Source organism: Pongo pygmaeus, chromosome 9, assembly GCF_028885625.2.
Source record: "Pongo pygmaeus isolate AG05252 chromosome 9, NHGRI_mPonPyg2-v2.0_pri, whole genome shotgun sequence".
Taxonomy (NCBI): domain Eukaryota; kingdom Metazoa; phylum Chordata; class Mammalia; order Primates; family Hominidae; genus Pongo; species Pongo pygmaeus.
Window position 1 is genome coordinate 116,937,314 of NC_072382.2, and position 23,300 is coordinate 116,960,613.

Consider the following 23,300-nt stretch of genomic DNA (forward strand, 5'->3'; position numbering starts at 1 on the left):
GAGCTGGCGTGGATCCAATGTGATTTCTTCAGTCTACTGCCTTGTATGAAACTCAATTTTAAAAGGGAATTGATGTGGTTTAACCTTTTCCAGCCATCACTTTCCCATGGCACTTAGGGTCACCTCCCAGGGGAAACTGATCCCATAATTTAGGGGAATCAGTGGGACAACAGCACTAAAGTACTGAAGCAGAGTTTAGGTCTTCTTTGAGGAGAAAGAGCTTGATTTGATGCTGGGAAAAAAAATCTTCCCAGGTTAGTCAGCACATTGCTCTATGCCTGATGGGCTGCAGAGAGCCTGACTTTTCCCTCATTCCCCGGGTGCGCACACTGAATTGAAAAGGGTCAAGAGGATTTACCAAAGGCCCAGCACACAGGAAGCTGTGGATTTCATAGGGGGAAGGGCGGCCCCTGCAAACCAAAGTCCTCTATTTCCTCTAGAGCCAGGAAGACCCACGCTTCGCTTCTCACTGTCTCCTAAGCAAACTGTTTAGCCATTTGGGCCCCAGTTTCCTCATTTATAAATGGAGACCAAGAGCCCTTCCTTAACAATCTCACGAGATTTTCATGAAAATCTTCTATTATCTGGCTCATTCTCATCTATCTGGGTCTTCCTGTCCCAATGGCCTCCCCTGGTAAACTTTTCTAAACCGACCTCCACCTTCTTCCAGCCCCAGCCCTCACTTGCACTTTATCCGGTTTTATTGTTTCACAGCATTTGTCACTGTCCAAGATTAACTCGTATTTTGAGTCTGTCTCCCTCAGTAGGGTGTCGCCATAGGAGAGCAGGGGCCCTGGCTTCTGGAGGCCATGGCAGCTCCAGCTCCTGTTGGTCTTGTTCACTGCTGCATCCCTGGTGCCCAGCTCAGAGCCCAGCACAATGAGCTCAAATAATTTTGTTGAATGAATAAAGATCAAACGAAGTAATATGTGTGAAAGAGCTTTCTAAGTTAAAAAGTATGATACAGATACAAGCCATATCATGCCACACTTTAGATTTATGGGCCATAACATAAATATATCTACACAGCCCATCTGGTTTTTAATGTTTTATTATCATTACTGTTGTTATGACTCTACCAAGGGAATAAAATAGCCTGTTTGCCAAATCTGGGCCACTCTTTATGTGGGGGTTAGGAAAGAGTTCCCTCTAAATGGTACAGCTACTGACAGTTTCTCACACACATTTCAAGCAAGTTTAGCCAGGACTGAAGACACTCCCAGTAACCGGAAGGCCATATATCCCCACCCCCAGGACTGATCATCTAAATCAAAAGACCTTTAAGTGCTCCTATTAGCTAAATGTAGGTTTGTTATTTTATTTATTTATTTATTTTTTGAGATGGAGTCTCTTTCTGTTGCCCAGGCTGGAGTACAGTGGCGTCATCTCGGCTTACTGCAACCTCCGCCTCCTCATTCAAGCAATTCTCCTCAGCCAACCCCTGACCCCCCCTCCGCACCCCCAAGTAGCTGGGACTACAGGTGCACGCCACCAGGCCTGGCTAATTTTTGTGTTTTTAGTAGAGATGGGGTTTTGCCATGTTGGCCAGGCTGGTCTCGAATTCCTGACCTCAAGTGATCCACCTGCCTCAGCTTCCCAAAGTGCTGGGATTACAGGTGTGAGCCACCACGCCCAGCTAAATATAGGCTATATTTTGAAGCCATGTTTCTTGTATAATCCATTTAGGGGACTGCAGTTGGTTCACCTAGATTCTTCCTAACACCTACATGAGGGTTAGCAAAGCCATTTAGAATTGCCCTCCGAGGCCCATGCTTTTTTTTTTTTGGATCGTAAGGGACATGTTGTAGGAGTTTTCCAGATCACTTTCTTGTGTGTAGGGCAAGAGCTGATAACATGTTTTGAGGAATCATGACAGTTCTGGAATTTCTTGTCGGTGCCTTTGCTTCCAAAGCAGAAGACTGATGGATTTCTTGAACTGTGCTGGAGGGCCATTTTCTGGCACACTGTATATTTACCACCTCACTCCACTAAACAGTTCCCCAAGGCCCCTCCACTGCTGAAGGGAGAGAGGCAGTTGGAGACATTTTGAAAAAGTTTTAAAATAAAATTGAAGGATAAATATGCTTAAAGCTATTCCATTCCACATGAGTGGCAATAACCACCAGCTGTCACCAGGAAAGAGCAGATGTAATTGATAAAACAATTCAAAATTCTTATGGATCCATCAACAATAAAGTTAACACCCAAAAAGTAAATGAAAGGGTTCAAAGTAGAACTGGGTAAGCTCCCCAGGCCTGCCAATAATTAAATCACTGAACTACACACGAGCATAATTTCTTTATGCAGATTAAAGAGGAGGATCAGCTGGGCAACTTGTTTTGCTGGGTGAGAATGGAGCACCATATGTTGCTTATGAAATTGTCATTAATGAAGTTAGCACTGGTGCGTGGGGGAGGTTGGGGCAAAGGGGACAAACGGAAGATAGACCATCATTTGGAAGGAAATTGAGTACATAACATTTATCCATAATATGGAAAGGATGAAATTTCTACCCTGATGCAGCAGGGAATGGATGATGATATTATTCATTACCACAGTTTAGCATTAAATGTACAACACCTACTCTAATTTATCGATGGACTGTTTAAGATGGGTGTTAACCGGTTTGTCTTGTATTATAATTGAATTTAGTCTCTAGGCTACAGAAATTTGAGAAGTTCATCCTTTCTCAATCAATATGCTCCCCTTCAGTGACCCATTTCAAGACAGCTTCATAAAAATAATGTATTTTGTTTTAATAAATTTAAACACTATGACAGCTGCTCAATTTTTATTGGTTGTTTTTTTTTCCCTTCAGATGTCTCTTTGCTGCTGAGTGAAGCCAAGCTCACAATCAATAGTAATTGATTAATCAGCATCCCCTTTGAACGAAGGTGCTAATCAGTTTTTGATTAGTTCATCAAACCAGATGCAAAGGCAGCCCGGCCCAGCCTGATAGTTCATCAGTGTTCTACATGACTTACGGCTCCTGAGCAATATATGACTGCAGTGTTCCTGCAGGGAGTGGGGGAGGGGGACAACATAATTATTAATTTAACCGAATTATTATGAACACAAACAGTTGTTGGTTTATTGCTTCTGACTTGGGTGATTGATAGAACTGCAGCAGGGACTCATCTGACATGGCGCAGTGCTGAGGCCCAGAGTATTCCTAATTGATGATGCTGGTGGAAGGGGTGGATGGCTGATTCAGTCACATTTTCCCAAAGAGGAGAAAAATGACTTTTGCATATCTGAGTGATCCTTGTCTGGCTATTGTGCCAAGAGGGATCAGGGCCAACACACCCACCAGCTTTCTTAGGATCTTTGAGAAGATCCACTTGCCAGGGCTACTGTGTCAAAGAGAGTTGTTTTCTTTACGGTCAATCAGAACTGAGACTGTCTATCACCAGAAATGCAAGCAGAAATTGCTTCCAGCATCACATTTTACGTAGGGAGAAGGACTTATCCACCCTTATTTTAAAATAAAACTAGGCAAATGTTTTTGCAACTTCTCCAACTACACCACAAGGAAGTGGCAAAAAATGAAACACTCTCTTGATTGGCTGGCTATCTTTCTAATCTATTTATTTATCTATGCATTGGGATTTGGAAATTCATTCATTCATCCAATAAGTGTCAACTGGGTACTTAGTACATGACAGGTGTACAGCAGTGAACAAAACCAGCATGGCCTCCTGGAGCTTCCAGTCTGTAGAAAAATAAATCCAACAGCTAAACTCAAACTACAGGCTACATAACAGCAAAGTGAAGATATCCCTGAGGTTTGTCAGAAGCACGTAGTTAGCAATAAATCTATTGCACTTTGAAAAATCGAGTAGTACTATCTTATTCTCTCACCGGGTCAGACTTATAGTTAAGGACTGCACCTCAATAGCCAACTATTAAAGGGAGCTTCAGTAAAAGCGCCTCTGGAATCTTTCTTTCCAACAGGCTTGAGTAAGTGTCTACGGTCCTATGACTTAATTTCTCCACTGCAATAACAAGAAGGGCCTTGCTTACTGACTTATTAAGTGACGGATGGAAAGGTTTAAGCTATAGCTGGTTGGCAGTTAAGTCCCACAACATCATGGAAGCTCATATAATTGTTTAGCTCTGACCACTTTAAATCTCCCTCCCTCCCTCCCTTGTAGGATATGCTTCTTATTCTGGATTAGTAACACCTAAATCCTGGAATCAAGCATGAAACCTACTTTTGCAAGAGCTCAGTGTGCTGTGAAAGAGGTCTGAGGTGGATAATTAGTTTACATCATGGTGTGTGACAAAACAATTGCTCCCCCCTCCTCCCTGCCCTTCCCTACCCCTGACTTCTAAGATAACTACAACATGGCTATTCCAGTCCCCTCCACAGAAGTAGGCAGTCAATGAGTTGCTTGTTTTTTTTTTTAAAAAAAGATCTTGTCACATAATCCAACATCCTTAAATTGCTTTGTAATACAACAAAATTTCTCCCAACACATTATATAACTAGGACATAAACATTATTTGAAGCCACTGAACAGAGAGGCTTTAGTACAATCCCAAAGGTAACTTGTCCTCTCCTGCATTAATTAAATTGTCCCCATTCTGAAATATAAATATCGCTACCACAGAGAAAACAGGTGAGTGGGTGACCGGGGAGGAAGACAGTATTGATACAAATTTGTTTTTTGTTAGCCTCAAAATCCACACTGATTGCTCAGCAAACCAAATGGCCATTTTGTAGAAGTGGATAGAGCACCCACAGGTTGGACACTGCAGTGCCTTACCTAATGACTAGCCCTTACCTGAGAGGTCCTCACTGTCCAGTTCTTCTGCGGAATTGGGCAACTGAGTAAGGCCTTACAAGTAAAAACAAATCGTTTTTCTTTTCATTCCTCGAGGGACATAAACAAAACACTTAAGAACTGAGGATGAATTTCTTTAAAAACATGAGCCAAATCTCTTGCTATCTATGTTTTTGATAGCGTGAATGTATTAATCCATAAGTACATTTCTTCAATTATGTAATTTTGTTCTTAATACGCAATCGAGGCAGAAAGATTCCTCAGTCTCCACTGTTCAAAGGACATGAAACATGAAGGTGAATGCTTAAAATCACTCATTCATAACAGCATGCAAAAAGAAAAAAAATCAATAAAGCCTGATTGTTAGCTGTCGATGCTCTGATAGCTCTTAAATACAAATGTATTTAGATGTTACATACCGATGTATGTACGTTTTATTTCGCATTTTACTGTAAATTGAAATCCACTGCCAATACTGACAAACACAGTTCATTATCAATTTATGATGATCTTGGATCACATATTTCAAAATGGTACAGCATCTGCTAAGTGCAGATTGCAGGTTATGCCTTCATCAGAAAATCTGATTCACAAAATGATTTTTTTAAAAAAGAGAATTTCATAAATCAATGGTATTCCTGAAAAATAAAACCCTCAAAGCTGAAAAAGCAGTTAGGTCAGGAGGTAATCAAATGGGGGCTTGAAACACCTATATCCGAGTCAATTCCAATGCTGGCCAGCTGAGATGCTTCTCAGCTAGCTCTGATTTGAATTAAAAGGGGTGAAGAGGGAAGTAGATAAACAATGGGAGGCTCAGATAGGAGATGGTTTCCATTTCCTTTTGCTTTACTTGTGAGCTGATCCTTTAATGAAGTTTATTTAATAACACAAAATGTTAAGACATTCAAGGCAGCTTTACTTGTTCTTTGCTGTTCTGCTCAAAGTCCGGTGTGACTAACTGCCTAGGTCCTTTAAGTTGCACAGCAGTTCGCTCATACTTCTCTAGTCAAGTTTGTCCCTTTTGAAGATGTCTGTGGACCTAATAAACTGCAAGGTCTTTGGAGAAGCAAGTTGTGTTTATTTTGGCATCTTTCCCTTCTGCTACAGCCAACCCACAAAGTGTATTCTCAGTGAGTATTTGTTGAATTAATAATTTGGGAATAATGCCCAATCAGAGCATAAAAGCAACCAAAACAAATGCTTTTGAAACAAGTAATGTCAAACTGATCACTATTTTTAAAGGCCCAAATGAACCACAACAGTCATGTGCAAATGATCACTGAAGCCTGCATTTTGTAAGTTGCTTTATAGAGAAACCAAACGAACATTGATAGCCAGGTCAATTCTGTGAAAGGAGGCTGTCACATCATCAGCCCTTGAGGAAGAAGAACTTCCATCATGACCCTTGGGTGCTAATAGTTAACAGCAGGTGCTGATTAAAAATGGGAAGATTTTGAGCCCACAGGTATTCCCAAACTATAGATTTAGGCAACTAAAGGGAAAGCAGTGAGCAATGCAATCAATTATAGAGGCAACTGAGTAGAGATGATATCCATTTGTTCTGAAATCTGATTGGTTGACAGTATTCCTATTTCTAATTGGCTTATACGTTGTATAAAGACTGATGAATACAATTATTTAAATAACTGTTATAAACAGGCAACATAAAGTACTTCTTTGTAGTTAATTATAAATTTGCAGTTCTCAGAAGGCTAATCTCTCACTTCTACCTGGCCGAACAAATATCAAAGTGTCCTACATATGTGCTTGGTGCCCACTGAACCACATTAAACAAGGATGTTTCAAGTAGGTAGCTTTACTGCTAAAGGCTTATTTCCTTGGGGAGGGCATTAGAAAGCTAATTAAAAAAACCAAAAAGACAAATATGTTTATGAAATATCACTGATATGCAAAGGTTTCCATTAAAAGCAACAGACAGTTGATATACACCTCATTAAAGTGGAAACTGTCATTTTTAATAGCATAAACTTTAAAATATATCAAGTTATCTGGAATCTACTGCTCGGATTATGTTCTAAAGCAGGAAGCCATTTAGGCTAGTGGCGTTAAATTTGTTTTTGCAGCACTATTATATTGTATGAACCTACAATACTCTGCCATAGTTGGACAATTTCAGAATAAATATAATTAAGAAGAATTTACTGAAGCACTGGGTGTACAAGTGGGGACGAGCAAAATTTATCTCCTAAAACTGATTTGGCTTAGGTATTTTTCTTTCATGTTAAAAATTATACACTTTTCATTTTCTCAAAGAAAAAGACAAAGACGTATTTTATGAAGCAGAGAACATTCTTCAAAAGGAGACTTCACTCTAAGTGGGAAATTACTTCTTGTGTATTCTCTTGAAACTTTCATATCATCCATTAAAGCCCCTTTCTAGTCACTGCTAATTAAAATGTATTCAACATATGTCTTTAAACTTTGTTAAACAAATGAAAGTTTACTTTTTGTCCATATGGGATTATTTTTGAGCAATTAATAAAGTCCTAAAGATGCAAACATGGTAATTTAATATATGCATGATAGCCATCTCTTCTGCAGAGACGAGTATTTAACTTTTTCATGGTGCTACAATGTGCTATAACATACCCTAAGCCCTCTCAGGTAATGCTTTTGCAGTTGTGATTCTTCCTTTTCAACAGTAATTGCTGGCTTCTAAAAGTGATACGATGTGGCCATTTAAAACCAGGGTAAGGAAAACCTCAAAAAATTAGAAACAGTAAGAAATTCTAGAGATATTAAATCAATTCAAGGTCAAATACAATTTAAATGTTTATGGGCTCAGTTTTTCAGGGTATCGTTTTTTTTTCCAGAAAATTTTGAAATAGAATGATCGAATAAAACCTCCAGAAAAGAATAACTTAGCCCACTGGACCTAATACCATTCCCATTATGAAAAACAAAGTAGGCGATGGTCTCTCTCTTACCTAAGCAGCATACATCTGATCACTTGGCCATATTATGGAAACTCTTACTTCCACCACCAGCCATGAGTTCAGACGCCCCCAGTAGTTTTAATCTAAAAACTCAGTCATCCTGTTCTTCCTGCTTTGTCAGCTTTTGTGGAGAGTTTTCCCTTCTTCCCATTAGCAGAAATTTGGTTCACGCCGTTAGACAGTAGCACATTGTTTCCAAACTGCATATCAAGGCTGAAACACAATCTTCAGGTCCTGCAGCCATTCGTAAACCTCTTGAGCTTTGCTCTTGTGTAGAACATACAATGTCTGCAGAGTCCCGTGACTGAATGACAGCCTTTGAATGCCGTTGCTATGTGCTCATACAGAGAGATGTACATAGAGGCACATACACAGATGGTGGACATAGCGGTTGTAGTAATGCGCACTGCTGGCTATGTTTCTTTAAAATGGGCTTAGGAATTTCCCCACAACTGAATATAAAGTATAATAAGAAAACTGTATGTGCTTTTAGAATTTGACCATGGTTTGCATTATTTATAAACGAGTTGGGAAAAGGAAGAGCTATGGGGGCAGTTTCCTAAGGGCTGTGCTCGTAGGGTACGAGCATGTAGCTAGCACAGGCCAAACATTCTGAAACCAAAACTGAAAATGAAAAATTATTCTTCAGGGGGGTTTCCAGTTTGCGTCTTACCACAACTGCATACTGAATTAAGAACGATTTAAAAACTCATTGGGGATATGAAAATTCATGAGATCATCAGCCTCTACTGTATTAAGAGGTGAAAAAGCAAGAGGACAGGTAGACTTGAAAATAATAAAATGGAGAGGGGAGAGAAGGGGCACAGAGAGAAAGAGAGAGAGAGACAGAGAGAGAGAGACCTCAAACCCAGAGGAAGCCAGCTGACTGCAGTGCAGCAAAAGCACAAGCACTATTCCAGACCATGGGCATGCTGTCACCCGACCCCTCACATTGGGGAGGAGGGTGGGGAAGGGGAGAGGGGACACACAGAGCAGAAGGAACAAGGCACAAGACACAGAAGCGCCCACATATGAACAAACAAAAGCCATCACACGCACCCACACATCAAGAACATAATGACTACACCATCCGTGCGTTAAATCACTCATGCATTTCTCAGACCATGTGGTATCAGGATTTGGCAGAGTGTTTTTTGCATTGCTCAACATGCACACATAACACAGGATTCTTCCTGTCCAGGCCTTAAGGATGAGCTCCAAAAACACAAATGCTCAAGATCCTTATTCAGAGAAGATCCTCTGTGTCAGCCTAGTCTAAAAATCCCATTCTTAACACTCACATTTATCTTTACTATCAATTAAATCCTTAAAAGCATATTGTGGCTAATTGTTGTTTGGCTTTCTTTTTGGAGAAAATCCACTTGATTTTGAATCATGCCCATGCACTTCTAACCTTCCAATACATGCTTATTCCAATCAGATATTGGTAAGAACAAATGGTCAACATACATAAACAACTGGTATAAACTTCATACATACTGTAGCAAAACAAGCTTGAATAAAATATTTTAATGAGTCTTCAAAGGGAAAGCTTTAAAAATTGTTATTTTTTCTTTTCCTTTTTATAAAAACACAGAAATATAGAAGGAAATCCAGTATGAAAACTTTTAAGACCAAATAAGATGGCCATAGCTGATTGACTTAATGTCTTGTCATTTAAGTTGCTAAGTTATCAAACCATTCAACATTTCTAGGCCCAGATCACCATAACAAACATCTTGAGATTATTCTCAAATGAATCTAAGTCAAATGGTTGCTGTAATGAAGAAGTTGGGTTTTCAGCTACAATTCACTAGAATAAAATCAGTTCTGTATCATCATCTCTTTGGAAATCTCAGATGCTGCTTTGTAATTTCCACCATGTTCTATTACCTTTCCTACCCTGACAACTGACCTGGAAGTTTTTCCCCCACATCAAGCAAAATTTTAGATATTATCTGGCTTTCATTACAGCTTCTTTGCTGTGGGTTAACGAGTATGCTCTTTAAAATAGTGGCTGGAGCCCTTTGTGAAGATGCTACGAGGATTTTGGACAAGGTAAAGAATGTATTTTAAGTGTATTATACAGGGATCAGCCTAGATTATCTATCACTTTTCTATCCCTCTGCCGTTAAGAAGCAAATTCCAAGTATATATATAAAATACAATAAATCCCTTGGCTCTAGGTGTATTCTTCATGCACTGCTAGTCAATAACTTCCTACTGAGGTATCACTAACTTGAACATCGTCTCCAAACTAATAGGAAGGCAGTTGCTTCTCACAGTACACCAACACCTCTATTACCTGCCACAGAAATGCTATAAAGTCCCATTCCAAGTGTCTCTTCCTTATACCACAAAAAGAGATCACCTTCTCTTTCTCTCTCTCCAGGGAAAGACCTGATTAAAACTAGTACTCTAAAATCAGGATCAGCCTGTAAGTTAACTTATTTTTCAGATTAGGGGACAAATTTCCTACTTCGAATAGCCTATCCAACTCTGAGACCTACATCCACTAGAGTCACGTAAGAACATGAATTTTATTGAAGGGACCTAGAAAATAGAATTCTGGAGCTTTAGGAGACAAATGGTCAATATTTCTTCAAGGATCTCAGAGAATTTAGGAATTGTATGGTTACATTATATCAGGGGTGTCCAATCTTTTAGCTTCCCTGGACCACACTGGAAGAAGAATTGTCTTGGGCCACACATTAAATACACTAACAATGATAGCTGATGAACTAAAAAAAAAAAAAAAAAAAAAAAAAAATCGCAAAACAATCTCACACTGTTTTAAGAAAGTTTATGAATTTGTGTTGGGCCACATTCAAAGCCGTCCTGGGCCGCATGTGGCCCATGGGCTATGGGTTGGAAGAGCTTGCATTTTACCTTGTAGTTAATTACAGTAAGCTCAAAACTTAAAGTATCTTAAAAAGAAACTTAAGTATCTTAAAAAGAATAGAATGAAATCTAACTACATTAAAATAACCCTTTGAGAATAATCGATAAAACTCAGAAGGTGCTCAATTAATGATGAAAACTACAAATAACTGAGCTTAATGGACTGCAATGCCTGAGATGTAGCAAGCACTATGGGGCATTACCTTAGAAAGTGGAAGTTTTATACCTAATTGATTTCTCATGACTGTCAGCACACCCGGCCCCTTTAAGTTATTTTATGAACTTTTCCTTTTGCACCAATGACCAGGAAGGGCAGAAAGAAATAGGAATGGGGTGAGGAAGGATATATTGCTCAGTACGTAAGTTCGTTTTGCTTTCTCAGAATTCGTCATAGGAAAGTTAAAAGATGGGGTGACCTGCCAAGCATCAAGGCCTGACCTTCAAGGACAGCTCCTACAGAGCTTAGAGATTTTCCAACTGGTGAGTTATCAAATGTAGGTCTCTAAGTGAGTCAGTCTGTGCCAGGAAATGTTTCTCTAAAAGTTGAATTAACATGGCAGGGTTGGCTGATCACCTCTTGTCATTTAAATGATAGATTTCCATCCTGTACAACAACAGGCAAAGAGATTAAAGTAGGGCCTTTACCAAATAATTCCCTTGGATTCAATTATTAAAATTCAGCCCAGTTTTAAACTAACATATCTTTTCTAAGCACAGTCTTGTCAGGGCTAGATTTGAGCTAAGTAATAAAGTAATATACAGATGAAACATGATTCTCATTTTCTGATTGGAGAGACATAGAAAAGTTAATAGACTTATTCCAATCCAGTAAGTCATTGGTGAGATGGGGAAAAAGAGATCATATTTCCTGATGCCCCTCCTGAGCTTTGACTCACTCAGTTTTTATCACTTTGTGGTTAAAAACGTATTACTATTTTACCTGCAAGCCACACACACACCAGTAACTTATTTAAAGTCCCAGTTAATGCTGATAAAATTGACGTATGATATCATTCTTGGTTTGGAGGAGTTTTCTGCCAAATGTGAGCATAAAGTTATATGAACACATAGAGATTAGGAGTGAACCAGTGAGGGGTGGTGGGGTAAATATGATTAGCAACATAATTAAAATCATGACCTTTCTAAAGACCAATGACCTTCCTCATCAGAAGCTCACAATTTTAAACAGAAATCTTCTTCCCTCGTCTGCCCTTCCATCTCAACTTTACTAAGTGACACAAATGACTCCTCTTCAAGATTTACCTGGGACTATGGCCTATATATAAACAAAGCAACTGGGCCTTTAATTCAGATGTTATAATTTTCTTGCAAATACTCGTTTGTTTGAAGCCCCATGTATTTCAAGGTTTGGTGGAGTTCTGTAAGTAAGGAGGACTCTGTGCCACTGAAACTCCTACAATTGCAGCCACCCAGTGGGGAGAAGGTCTCATCTCAGCTTGCATCCATTGGCTACTGAACTCACAACAGAAATGACAAGACTCGACATCTTTTCAAACCTTAAAAAATTACAGTATATTTATGAGGTCAGTCTACTTGAAACATGATTTCCCTTGAAGACTACATTTCTCTTTTTCCCAGGCTTGCCTTGCGTCTCAGCAGTGCTGAGAAAGTAGATAAACAGTAATGTGATACCAACCGTGAACTGCTGGTTCTGTCGTCGCCGTTGTGTCTACAGACGGGAACAGAGGATTGGAGGAAGGGAAGAAACAGGAGGAACGGCATGCAAAAAAAGGGAAAATGGAAAAAAATGGAACAGATAATATATGAGCAAGCTTTCAAAGAACACCGCGTGACAAGCAATAATAAATGAAAAGCAAAAAGCATTTGAAGTGAGTTGCACTGTTTTAGGACATGCCTTGAGCTCAAAGCTGCGAGCCAGTGAGGAAAACAGTAAATTCTTTGGTTCTGGGGGTCTTGCCAGGACACATATATTTGCTAGTCAATAGTCAGGTGGACATGCAAAGTGATGAGAAACACCAGTGCAAACTCAGTGGCTGGTAGATGGCTCTTAAAGCATCAAGGCTCAGGACTGCGACAGAAAAGCTCAGTCGAAAGGCCGGTTAAACAATGGATTCATAACATTCAAACATTGCCTTTGTTTTAACCCAACCCACCCGGGCACTTGGGCTTCTTGACTGCCAATTAGGCATCACTGAATCAATCACACTTTTAGGATCCTTTTACTGCTTTTGCTCAGATGCCTGTAGATGAATAGACAGGTTTAAGTTTTCCATCCAGTGTATTATTTCAGCATAGTTTAGCCAGAAAGTTCAATTAACTGGGAGGCCATGGCAATGAACATGTTCAAGGTTTTCACAGATTAGTTTCTATACATACACGCACACACACACACACACACACACACATCCATTCTTCACTCTAAAGCTCTTCATGTTAAAATCCAAGAGCAGAAGCCTTTCATGAAAACACCCTTCACACAATCTGCCAAATGCCACTTCTAATCATATGACATTCCAAAAATTTAAGTATCCAGCCATCCTTTCGCTCACAATTCAGAACCATGTTCACCGTTCTGAGGGGCCGGGAGTCCTGCTTTCATGGCTGGATTAGGAGAGAGTGCAGTTCTTTGTTTTTGTTTTTTCTTTTTCCATTGCTAGATGAACTTGCTGTGGAAGGAAATGTATTTTGTCTTTTTCTTCTTCTATTTCTGATGCTGTTCAAGTTTTCTCCTTCTTCTACCAGGCTTCTAAGCCAAGCTTGCTGTACTTGCTCCTGTTCACAAGAAATTCCTCCAAGGAGCTCAAGGAATTTTCTCTTTATTTTTGGCTACAGGGGAAGTGGAATAAATATCTTAACAAAATGCAGGGTGACATTCTTTTTCCAGAGTCATTCTATCACCACTCTTCTAGTCAACCTCATTCCAATGTCAACCCATCTGGCCATACTTTCATTTTGAGTTCTAAACTTCCCAGGCACGTTCCTTCTACGACCCATTGCTGGCAAAAAGGAATGGTGATACTGAGACAGGAGCTAGTTATCTCTAGTCAAACGGCGGTGGTTGAAGTAAGATTCTGGGTTAAACTGCAAGCAAGCAGTTCACTGTCCTTTTGTAGAATGCAGCTATTTAGCTGGTAATTGCTTTCATGAGCTGTGGAGATGCCAAAAGACTTTCTGATTCAACACAGGCAATGTTTAAATGCACTGGAACTTCATATGAAGCTTTTTTGGGGGGTAAATGAGCCTGGTGCTTCTGATGTATAAATATGACACATGAATTCACACCGGCGTTCCCCTTCAGTTGGCATGCTTTCCTGAGGATCCTATACCATCAAAAATTAGATCCTTTCTAAGGAGCCAGAATTAACCAGAAGTCTGAAAGGCCAATGCAGCTTAATATTACTGATAGCTTAGTTTCTGACGAATAGATGAAGAGAAACATACAATATACCGCATAAGAACAAAATACTTACAAGTCAAGTCTGTGTGCATAAAATAGCAGTAAAAAACAATACAGAAAACTGTACAGTTGAAACACACTCTGTCACAGATTCTCCTGACATAGATGACACATTTCCTTAGTTGAAACATCCAAGTGCAGCATTAGGTACTTTAAATTTGAGGGGCAGGATCAAATGCCCATTTGTACAGAAACATTTATATGCATGTTAATACACTGTATAGATAGGCATTGGCTCCTTTCCAAAATTACAAAAAAGCAATCAACACTCTGGCTCATTATTTTTGTAGTAGCTCTTCTAATATGCTTTCTTTTCTTTTTTTTTTTTTTTTTTTTTTGAGATGGAGTTTCGCTCTTGTTGCCCAGGCTGGAATGCAATGGTGTGATCTCGGCTCACCACAACCTCCAGCTCCTGCGTTCAAGCGATTCTCCTGCCTCAGCCTCCCAAGTAGCTGGGATTACTGGCATGCACCACCACGTCTGGCTAATTTTTTATTTTTAGTAGAGACGGGGCTTTTCCATGTTGGTCAGGCTGGTCTCAAACTCCAGACCTCAGGTGATCCACCCGCCTCGGCCTCCCAAAGTGCTGGGATTACAGGCATGAGGCACTGTGCCCGGCATAAGCTTTATTTTCACCAGGTAAATAATTAAGTACAAATGAAAGAAGGGCGGGGGGTGGAGTAAGACCTAAGGGTTAGAGTCTTCAAAAATAATATCAGCATTAACCAGTGACCCCAATTTACTGTCTTCCTACATCACAACATCACGTCAGCTTTAAGATGAAATTAAACCAAGTGAAGCTAGGCGTCTGCTCCTAGGTGAGTACTAGAAAATAAATGAAGGAAAATCCACAGTGCATCTTGCTTTCCCATTCTGGGGATGGGAAATCCATCAACTGCACCCAAAAGGGGAGGAAAGGGGGATGTTGAGAAGAAAAAACACATTCTAAAATGGTTAACAGCAAACACATGTTCAAGTCAAACACATGATTACTGCAGCTGGAAATGGCAAAACCATGAGCAGCAACGGGGTAGCAGACTGCAGGAGAAACACAGGCTGGCTACAAAGTTCAGAGCAAGATTGACGGTGTGTCTGGGGAGTCACTGACTCCATTTCTCTAAGAGCATCTGGTATGCTACTTGAACAGAGGTTATTTTCAAGTAAAGAATTAAGAAAACATTCTTTAAAAGTAACTTGGTGTCCCTGCAGGAGACCACGATGACAGAATCTAATTCTCCTTCATAATTGCGTTATGACTTCTTGCAGAAACCACAGACACGCTGGCTCTGAAGTGAGTGCAACTCTGTGAGGCAGGATTTATTAGGGTATCTTAATCAGAAAACTGGAGAAATGTGCAAGCACACCCTGTGAATCAACTTGTGCGGTTGCCATATTGTTGGGTAACATTCTAAGTGTAGAGGCAAAATGCAAATAATAAAATTTCAATATAAGTGATAAATGCTGTAATCAGTTTGAAAAATGAAAATGTCTAATTGCCCTAACAAAGCCTTTTTAAAACCTCATCTTGCTGCTGCCTTAAAAAAAAAATCTTTGAGCAAGCCTATGAGAAAAATAGGTCACAAAAAATTGAGCTGGACTTACGGTGGTGTTGGGTTATACTTGACATTTAAAAGGCCTAGCTGAGCTACTGTCTCTTATTTTAATTTTAATTACAAAGAGAGCAAATTTATTATACATTTATATTATATGGCCAAGAAAAAAACAATCCCACCTTCTTGAAAACCCAGTGAGTGTGTACAGTCTTAAAAGTCACTCTCTGGCTATTTTATGAGTACAGTCAAACAAGGTATCCAAAGAAGGGCCCAGCACTATTATTTGCAAGATGCACATTCTACTCAAAACTGACTTCTTTTCTTAGTCTCCTAGTCCTACAGTTTATCAGACCCCATCTTGAATAAATGAAACATCACATACATTTATTGTTGCAGTATATTTACAAAATAAAAAAAGCTCTGACAATGTGTGAAATTAGAGACACTAGCAATTTAACTAAGTAGCAAAAAAAAAAAAAAAAATACTGCAGGAGAGGCAGCTGGGCAATATTTAGTTGAAACAGTCATGTGTAAGCTCCACTGTGGCACATTCTAATCCTTTCATATGGATTCTCTCCAATTTAGAATTGTTCATTGAGTGTGACAGACTGGGGGTTTAAAACTAATCCATAAATTGGTCCATGGTCTCAAACACAACGGGTGCCATAAATGAAAATGAAAATCCTAGAACAAAATTAAATTTACAACCTTAAATATTTTTTCCCCCAATTGATCTGTGGTGCTCCTGCTTTACAACGCGCAGACTGCAAGCCTGCATTTTAGGGTGTGTTTGAGTAAGATGTACATTAAAAAAATGCACGGTGTGATAACCCACGATCTACTCAAAACCAGAGCTTAACTGTAAAAAATTTAAATTCTCCCATTTTTGATTGTCATAAGCCTAAATGAAAGCATACTAAGCAGTTAGACATATTTTAATACACCTGATCCCAGTTTATTTTCTTAACTAAAGTCAATAAGAAGCCAATGGGTTTTCTTAATTGAATTCCCCTTCAGTTTGTGTTATGGAGGTGCTTTAAATCTAGACACTAGGGCAGGCAAGGAATTCCCCTGACAATTTTTCATAGTCGTGCTGTGCTGGCCAATATATATTAAATATATGGTGGGGTTTTTTTTTTTTTTTCTTCTCTTTCAAGTTATTTGAACTCGATCGAAAACAAAAATAACTGCTGGAAAATTAAACTCTGGAATTTATTTTCTCCTGATTTCCTGGCTAATTTTCTTTCCATCTATGTTATGTTTTAATCAAACTCCCCTGTCTTAGGGATGGGAGAAGTGGATAGGAATAGAACGAAAACTAAAAGGCCAAAATAGGAGAGCCAGGATAAAGCTCTCTTCCTTGTTAAAGTCACCTCCCCTGTGAGTGAAGAGACTGTGTGCTACAGAACAGCAGCAACGGGGGATGATTTTTTTTTTTGGATAAGCAATTTCAAGTTTTGTTAAAAGCTTCTTCAGAATTGTTCACTAGTGCTGTTGTGCCCCTGAGATCTTTTCATTTGCAAACCAGATGTTCTGCAAAATAATAGGAATCTGTATAGTGGTTTCATTTAACAAGAAAAACAATTCCTATATCATGTTGTGTGTGAATGCTCAGTGGAAGGGGGTACAGATAAGAGGAAGGCAGAGGGGAGGGAAGGAAAAGATGAGGGTGTCACCACGAGGGTAGTGACGGAGACAGGAAAGAGGCTCTCTATAAGTTGTTGTAGCACATTTTTAAGTCTTGGCAAATTTTGTGTTAGGTATGGGAGGGCTGGGTCCTTCCAGTCAAGTCTTATTTTTCACTACCAAGATAGCTCTAAACATCACTTTTTAATTCTGGGAAACTTGTATTCACAGTATTATTTGTTTGCATTGTTGATAGGTCTTCAGTATGAAAACATGTCACATCTTTATCTCCAGGATTATTTTTAAAATAAAGAGCATAAAGTTATTGAAATTATGATAGAGGGATTAAAAACTTTTCCACTCGCATCACATTTCTCATTCATTTCTTAAAAAATATGGGGTCAGGTGGCCTCCATCACTGTAGTATTCAAGTCTTTTCTCATTCCCTCCTAAATCAATATAGGTCAAAAGCCGGTTAGCTATGCTGTTATTTGTAACAGGTTTACAATAATCAGAAAAAAACATGTAGACACTTAAGACGGTATGAAGAAAAATGGACACATAATTTTTGGAGTAAAAACTTGAAAAGGTGGCTTATTATGTAAAAGGTGGCTCATGAGTATTTACCAGTGCCCCCAAAATATTCTTGTCACTAGGCATACTGGCATATCAATAACACTTGATGAATATTCAATAAATGCTGAATGAAAAATAATCTTAATGAAGTAGAGTCAACTCTAGAAAAAAAGGCAATTTAGTAAACATTCTAGGATGAAGATGTGTATTTCCTAGCAAGAGTGGCCTAATCTATGCCTGGAACATAAATACATGCAAAATAAACACACATTGAAGATAGATGCTTGAAGTAACATTGGACCTTCATGCGTAACTTCCAAAATGCCATCCTTTCTTATCCACATTTTGTCCCTTCTTTGATGGCACAGACCAAAGTCCACTGTGACACTCTCCTCAGCATCTGTGGCACCTTCTGCCTGTGCCACCGAATCACCCCAATTGCACAGTATCTCTTATTGGGTTCCAATGTGTGTAACCTGTCCTCGCAACCACATGGTAAGGGGTTTAGGGAGTATTTTGTCTCTAAAAGCACTAGCATCGTGCTGTACATATTATGGGCACTCAATATTTGTTGGGTGCATAACTAAAAGCAGACCAGCTCTTGAACCATACAAATATCAATAGCAAAGAGTAGGAATCATGAGGCTAAGATCCTGGGGAATAGCCAGCTCTATTTGGAGGAAAGCTCTCTATCATCATTTAGATGGTCATGACATAGATTCAGTCTTAAGGACAGGTGTGCTTCTTTGCTTTGTACCTAAGGAACTAAAAACATGTGCTCTGGTGTCAAGTTTTCCCACTTGGGCATATTTTATAAATATCACTGAAGGATAAAGGCTATAGACACCTTCTTTATTTATGTGATCCAATCCACATTACACATAACAAAAGCTTATGATTTCAGACTATGAAAGCCAAAAATAATAATGTGGGCCTGGGGATAGGAATCATTTGCTACAAGCTATATTGGTTTTTGAGTACTTAGATACCAATAAGAAAAGCCTGGCCATTTTCTTTTCCTAGGAACACAAAATATTTAATTGGGTACGTACTTTTAAAAAGACGAAAACTCATTTGGAAATGACCCACTTCATTCTTATGAAAGGATTTTTTAATGTGTTTCAGAATTTGGCCCTATAGCTATTCATTTCTTATTCTAAGGTGGTTTTAATTTTTAAATTTATGACAGTCACATGTATAGTGTGACCTCCAGGTTGAACTCCTCCCGGCCTGAATTTTCTCTGTAAGTTGCTAAGGGTATTTAAAACTGAGTGTGGAGTCCTTTCTATGATATTCCTCATCAAGCATCTAACTCAAGATGCAACCAGGTAGAAACAAAACAACAGCCACGCTAACTAGGAAGGGAAACACAACATGTTTTCCTGAGATGATTACAGGAAAAAGTTTGATCCAACTGGAAGACAGGGGCTAACATTATCACAGAAATGGGTAAGTTTATGTACACCTAACACACAAAGACAACTAATTACAAAGAAAGTTAAAAACAAGACAGAACAAACACTCCCTACTCACTCACACTCCCCCACCTCCTCCCGCCACCCCAGCATGGCATCAGGTTTTTCTTCTATTCTAGTTTTTGACAGGAATCTGTGTGAAGGACTCTTATCCGGGGTAATGGCTGGCCGTCTCCACCTTTTCACAAAGGATTCCAGGGGCAATTTAAATTATGCAATTTATGCTTCCATATGACAGCATGTATCTTCATGAATGAAACCACATGGACAATTTGACACAATAAAAAAAAAGAAACAGGGGCTTGCCAATAGCAATAGTTGAAACAGAAATATATGGTCAGAATATCAATACACAGGAAAGAAAACAGACTCCAAGGAACCTCATGGCAAATCACAGTGAGGCTCTGAATGGCTCCCAATCTAAAACTGTTTTATAGTTGGAAAAAAATGTTAATGATACTATAATGGCTTAATGGTTTTAAAGCCACAACAAGTTGATATGGCAAGTTGACATCAAATACAGATGCTCCTTGACTTTTGATGGGGCTATGTCCCAATCAACCCACCCTAAGTTGAAAACATTGTAAGCTGGAAATCCATCTGATACACCTAACCTACCAAACATCACAGCTTAGCATAGCCTCCCTTAAACGTGCACAGGACGCTTACATTAGCTTATAGTTGGGTAAAACCATCTAACACAAAGCCTATTTTATAAGGTGTTGAAGATCTTATGGAATTTATTGAATACTGTACTGAAAGTGAAAGGCTGTATGGGTACAGTTTCTGTTGAATACGTACTGCTTTTGGACCATCCTAAGGTCAAAAAATTGTAAGATGAACCATCATAAATCAGGGACTGTTTGTATTCCTTTCAGTACTTTAGAGACTACAAAAATTTCTCCCTAGATAAGACCACGCTTAGATGTATGCCTTCACGTGTAACTCTCCAGACCTGCTCCGTGTAGGGTAAGCAGGAGGCAGAAAACGCCCTGTGCTCCCACCCATGAGGGGTGTGATTCTGGGTGGGCAAAGCAGAGTCAGATTTGGCTTGTAATTCTTCTCTTTGAAGGGTCTCCATGATGAAGCTTTAACATGTTTCAAGGAAGTCAGGTGACTCAGAACAGAATGCCAGTCTGCCTTCCTAAAAAGGGGAACAATTTGATTATCCTGGTTATGGAAGATAAAAGATAACACTGGAACACTTCCTTTCTGAGAAATCAGAAATCAACTATGACTTCTCGAGTTTAAAAATATTTTTCTATTGCATGTGTACATTTTTCTTGTAATGAAACCCTGACCTAGGGAATGAGTTTCAGTTATTGCATTTGACTGGGAGAAAAGAAATAGATGACTGTGGACATCTTCTTTTTTTTTTTTTTTAAGCTCAGGCTTTATGTTACTGTCACCGAATTTGGCTGTTGCAGCTTTTAAGGCTAATGGTGGCTGTAATGTACCAAACAGTGCAAGAGAGAAGAGGAGTGGAAATTAATTTAGCTATCCATTTGTCAGGATTCAGTCTGGAAGATTTTTTTAGGAACTAATCTAAATCTAGAGGATAGCCTGGACCTTTAAAATGGGACACAGAATCATTCAGCTGCATAACCTTTAATCTGTTTGGAGAAAGGAGCAAATGTTAAATTCTACAAGTGTACTTTCTGGGCAAGATAAATATATATAAGACTGCTTGTTAAGACACAGTAAGCCTAGAAGATCACATCCATTAAGGCAACGAATTCGACAATGTTGTGTTAGTAGCAATTTTAGTTTAACTACTCTTGGGTGTGCCAGTGAGATTGTGGGCATTCATTACCACAAATGTATTTCGTGTGCAGGGAGGACTCAACTGCTAACATCAAGAGGCTAAAGTGCATCTATGAGATCATCTTACATTACCTTGAGCTGAGAGGCCGGTAGCAGAGAGACAGAAGCAAAGACAAGTTTCTGTTAGAGGTACCTTTGATGTGGACAGAAATAGAGCATTGTTTATTTTTTAAATTTCCTCTTAAATGGAGTCTCTGCAGTCGGAACTGTGATAACAGTGAGTTGTAGCTGTTTGAGGACATAAGATTAGCTTTAGTCTGGAGTGAAGGATTAAGAGCTGTGAACTGAAGCGACTCTGCTGAGTTGCTGAGATTGATTGGGAGGGGGGAGGAGTTCAGCGAGTGCTAAGAAAGGTCTTAAAAAAAAAGCATAAGCTAGTGAGAAGGCCAGCCGCAAATGAAAAGTGTTGTTCCATATAAAAGAGAAATGTGGTGTTTATATACCGTGTGAATAAGGTCTCGACTGCCTTAAAATGTAAACCTGGATAGCTACCTAGCTGGCACCTTCTAGAATGAGTGGTAATAAATGCTGGCTCATACCTGGGCAAGTTCTGCAAAGATAAAATAGACTGCTGATACGTTTTCTTAAAGGGTTAACATATGTAGGGCAATGGAGAATTAGGCAATATATTTTACACTGGTATCTAAAGGGCACTTCACAAGAGTACCAGTCTAATTTGGCTTACGAACTGGGTAGGAGGCAAGAAATGGGGAAATGTAAAAACCTAGTTCTTAGTATGAAAAGTTGGTAACACAGTTACTCTGGAAATCAGAGTTAGGAAGAAGCATCTTTGATATGCTGGTGAATGGTATAGAAAATGGAAAGAATCAATTCACTAGGTCAACAAACTGAGTTTATTTAAGTTTCTAAAAGGAAGTAACAAAGAGCCAAAACAGAAACACACACAGACAAGAATCTAGGAAGCAGCCTGGTTGGAGCTGCATTTAGAGTGAGACATGAAAACCAACTGATGGATTTTTCAGAAGATTTTAAATTAAGTGCTGGCACTGATGGTTTTGTAACCAATGTTGAGAAGCACTGGTTTCCCTTAAGGGTTCTGTTTTTCCACTGTAATGGGTAGAAAAGTGAAGAAAACTGAGATTAGACAATCTGTTGTATATTCTATCAACTGATGAGGCCTCCTCTTTCTTTGAACACTTTGAATTTTCATCATCTCTATCTTATTGATTCCCATGAAAACTGGAAATGTCTTTAGCATGTCAATGAAAAGGATAGCAATGATATCTAGGGTGCTAAAAAGGAGCTGACCACGAAAGGTGGGGAGTCAAATACTCAGTGTTCATAAGTCCAGAGACAGGGTTGGGTACCGGGGCACACGGTTCAGATACTTTGCAGTCTCACCAGCTCACAAAATGCAGCGGAAAAGTTACTCTTTCAAGAGATATTTTTTTCTCACAGAATAATTACTTTCATATGTTTTTGTGGTAAGTCCCTGTAAACACAGGTTGGGAGGGCCTTATCTAGGGAAATCCTTCATGTCAAGTGGACATAGTGTGGCCAGAAGCTTTCCTACTTAGGTAGGCAGAAGAAACCCCATGGCTCCCAGACAAGCCACATCAAGCAGTATGAGAGAACCGCTGGATGCCAGGAAGGGCTGGATGGCATGCCACCTCCCTCAGTGACAGAAACAAGAGACAGTAAAACTCATGCTGAATAAGAGTTTCAGACAGTCCAAAAAGATCAAGCCGCAGAGTTAGAACCACAGTGGCTGCCTCTTCCACTCTTCCAATATGTGACCGAGGGCAGGGAGGGGCACACGAGTGCTCAGCATGGAAAAGACAGTGACTCCCTCTGATCTCTTGTGACTACCTAGGCAACACAAACAGGTAGTAACACTGTCAGCGGGTACTCTCTGGAGCAGGAAGGATGACTATGCATTTAGTAGCATGGCCCAAATAGGCACATTGAAGTTAGTTGTGTATATTTTCCCTTACATGGACTGAGATGAAACTAAGACAGAGACAAGATTGAAAGCCACAGTACTTACCATTTCATCAAACATGGCTAAGCAGAAGCTATAGGCGTGTTCTCTAATAGCCAGCTGCCATTTTCCCTAGCATTTTGCTTTGAATAGTGATGCTTAAAAAAGAATTCTTTTATGCATAAGCTGCAAAATATCTGACGTACTGTTAAATGCTTGG

The 23,300-nt window shown here is 39.4% G+C and overlaps 1 protein-coding gene across 7 annotated transcripts in view; it reads right to left on the reverse strand.

Annotated features, from left to right (window-relative positions):
* The window catches only part of CADM1 (cell adhesion molecule 1), a 331,126-nt gene that overhangs the window by 12,527 nt on the left and 295,299 nt on the right, over positions 1-23,300 (reverse strand). For 2 of the 7 annotated variants that reach the window (XM_054441701.2, XM_054441699.2), the window contains 2 exons: positions 12,303-12,335; positions 4,788-4,841 (listed from right to left, as the gene is read on the reverse strand). The exons of 2 other annotated variants lie outside the window; for them this stretch is intronic. In XM_054441701.2, coding sequence (XP_054297676.1) covers positions 4,788-4,841; positions 12,303-12,335 — 87 coding nt within the window. Of the gene's footprint in view, positions 1-4,787; positions 4,842-12,302; positions 12,336-21,973; positions 22,969-23,300 lie in introns of those variants that run through there. 3 more of the 7 variants (XM_054441703.2, XM_054441700.2, XM_054441705.2) reach the window with 2 other exon arrangements.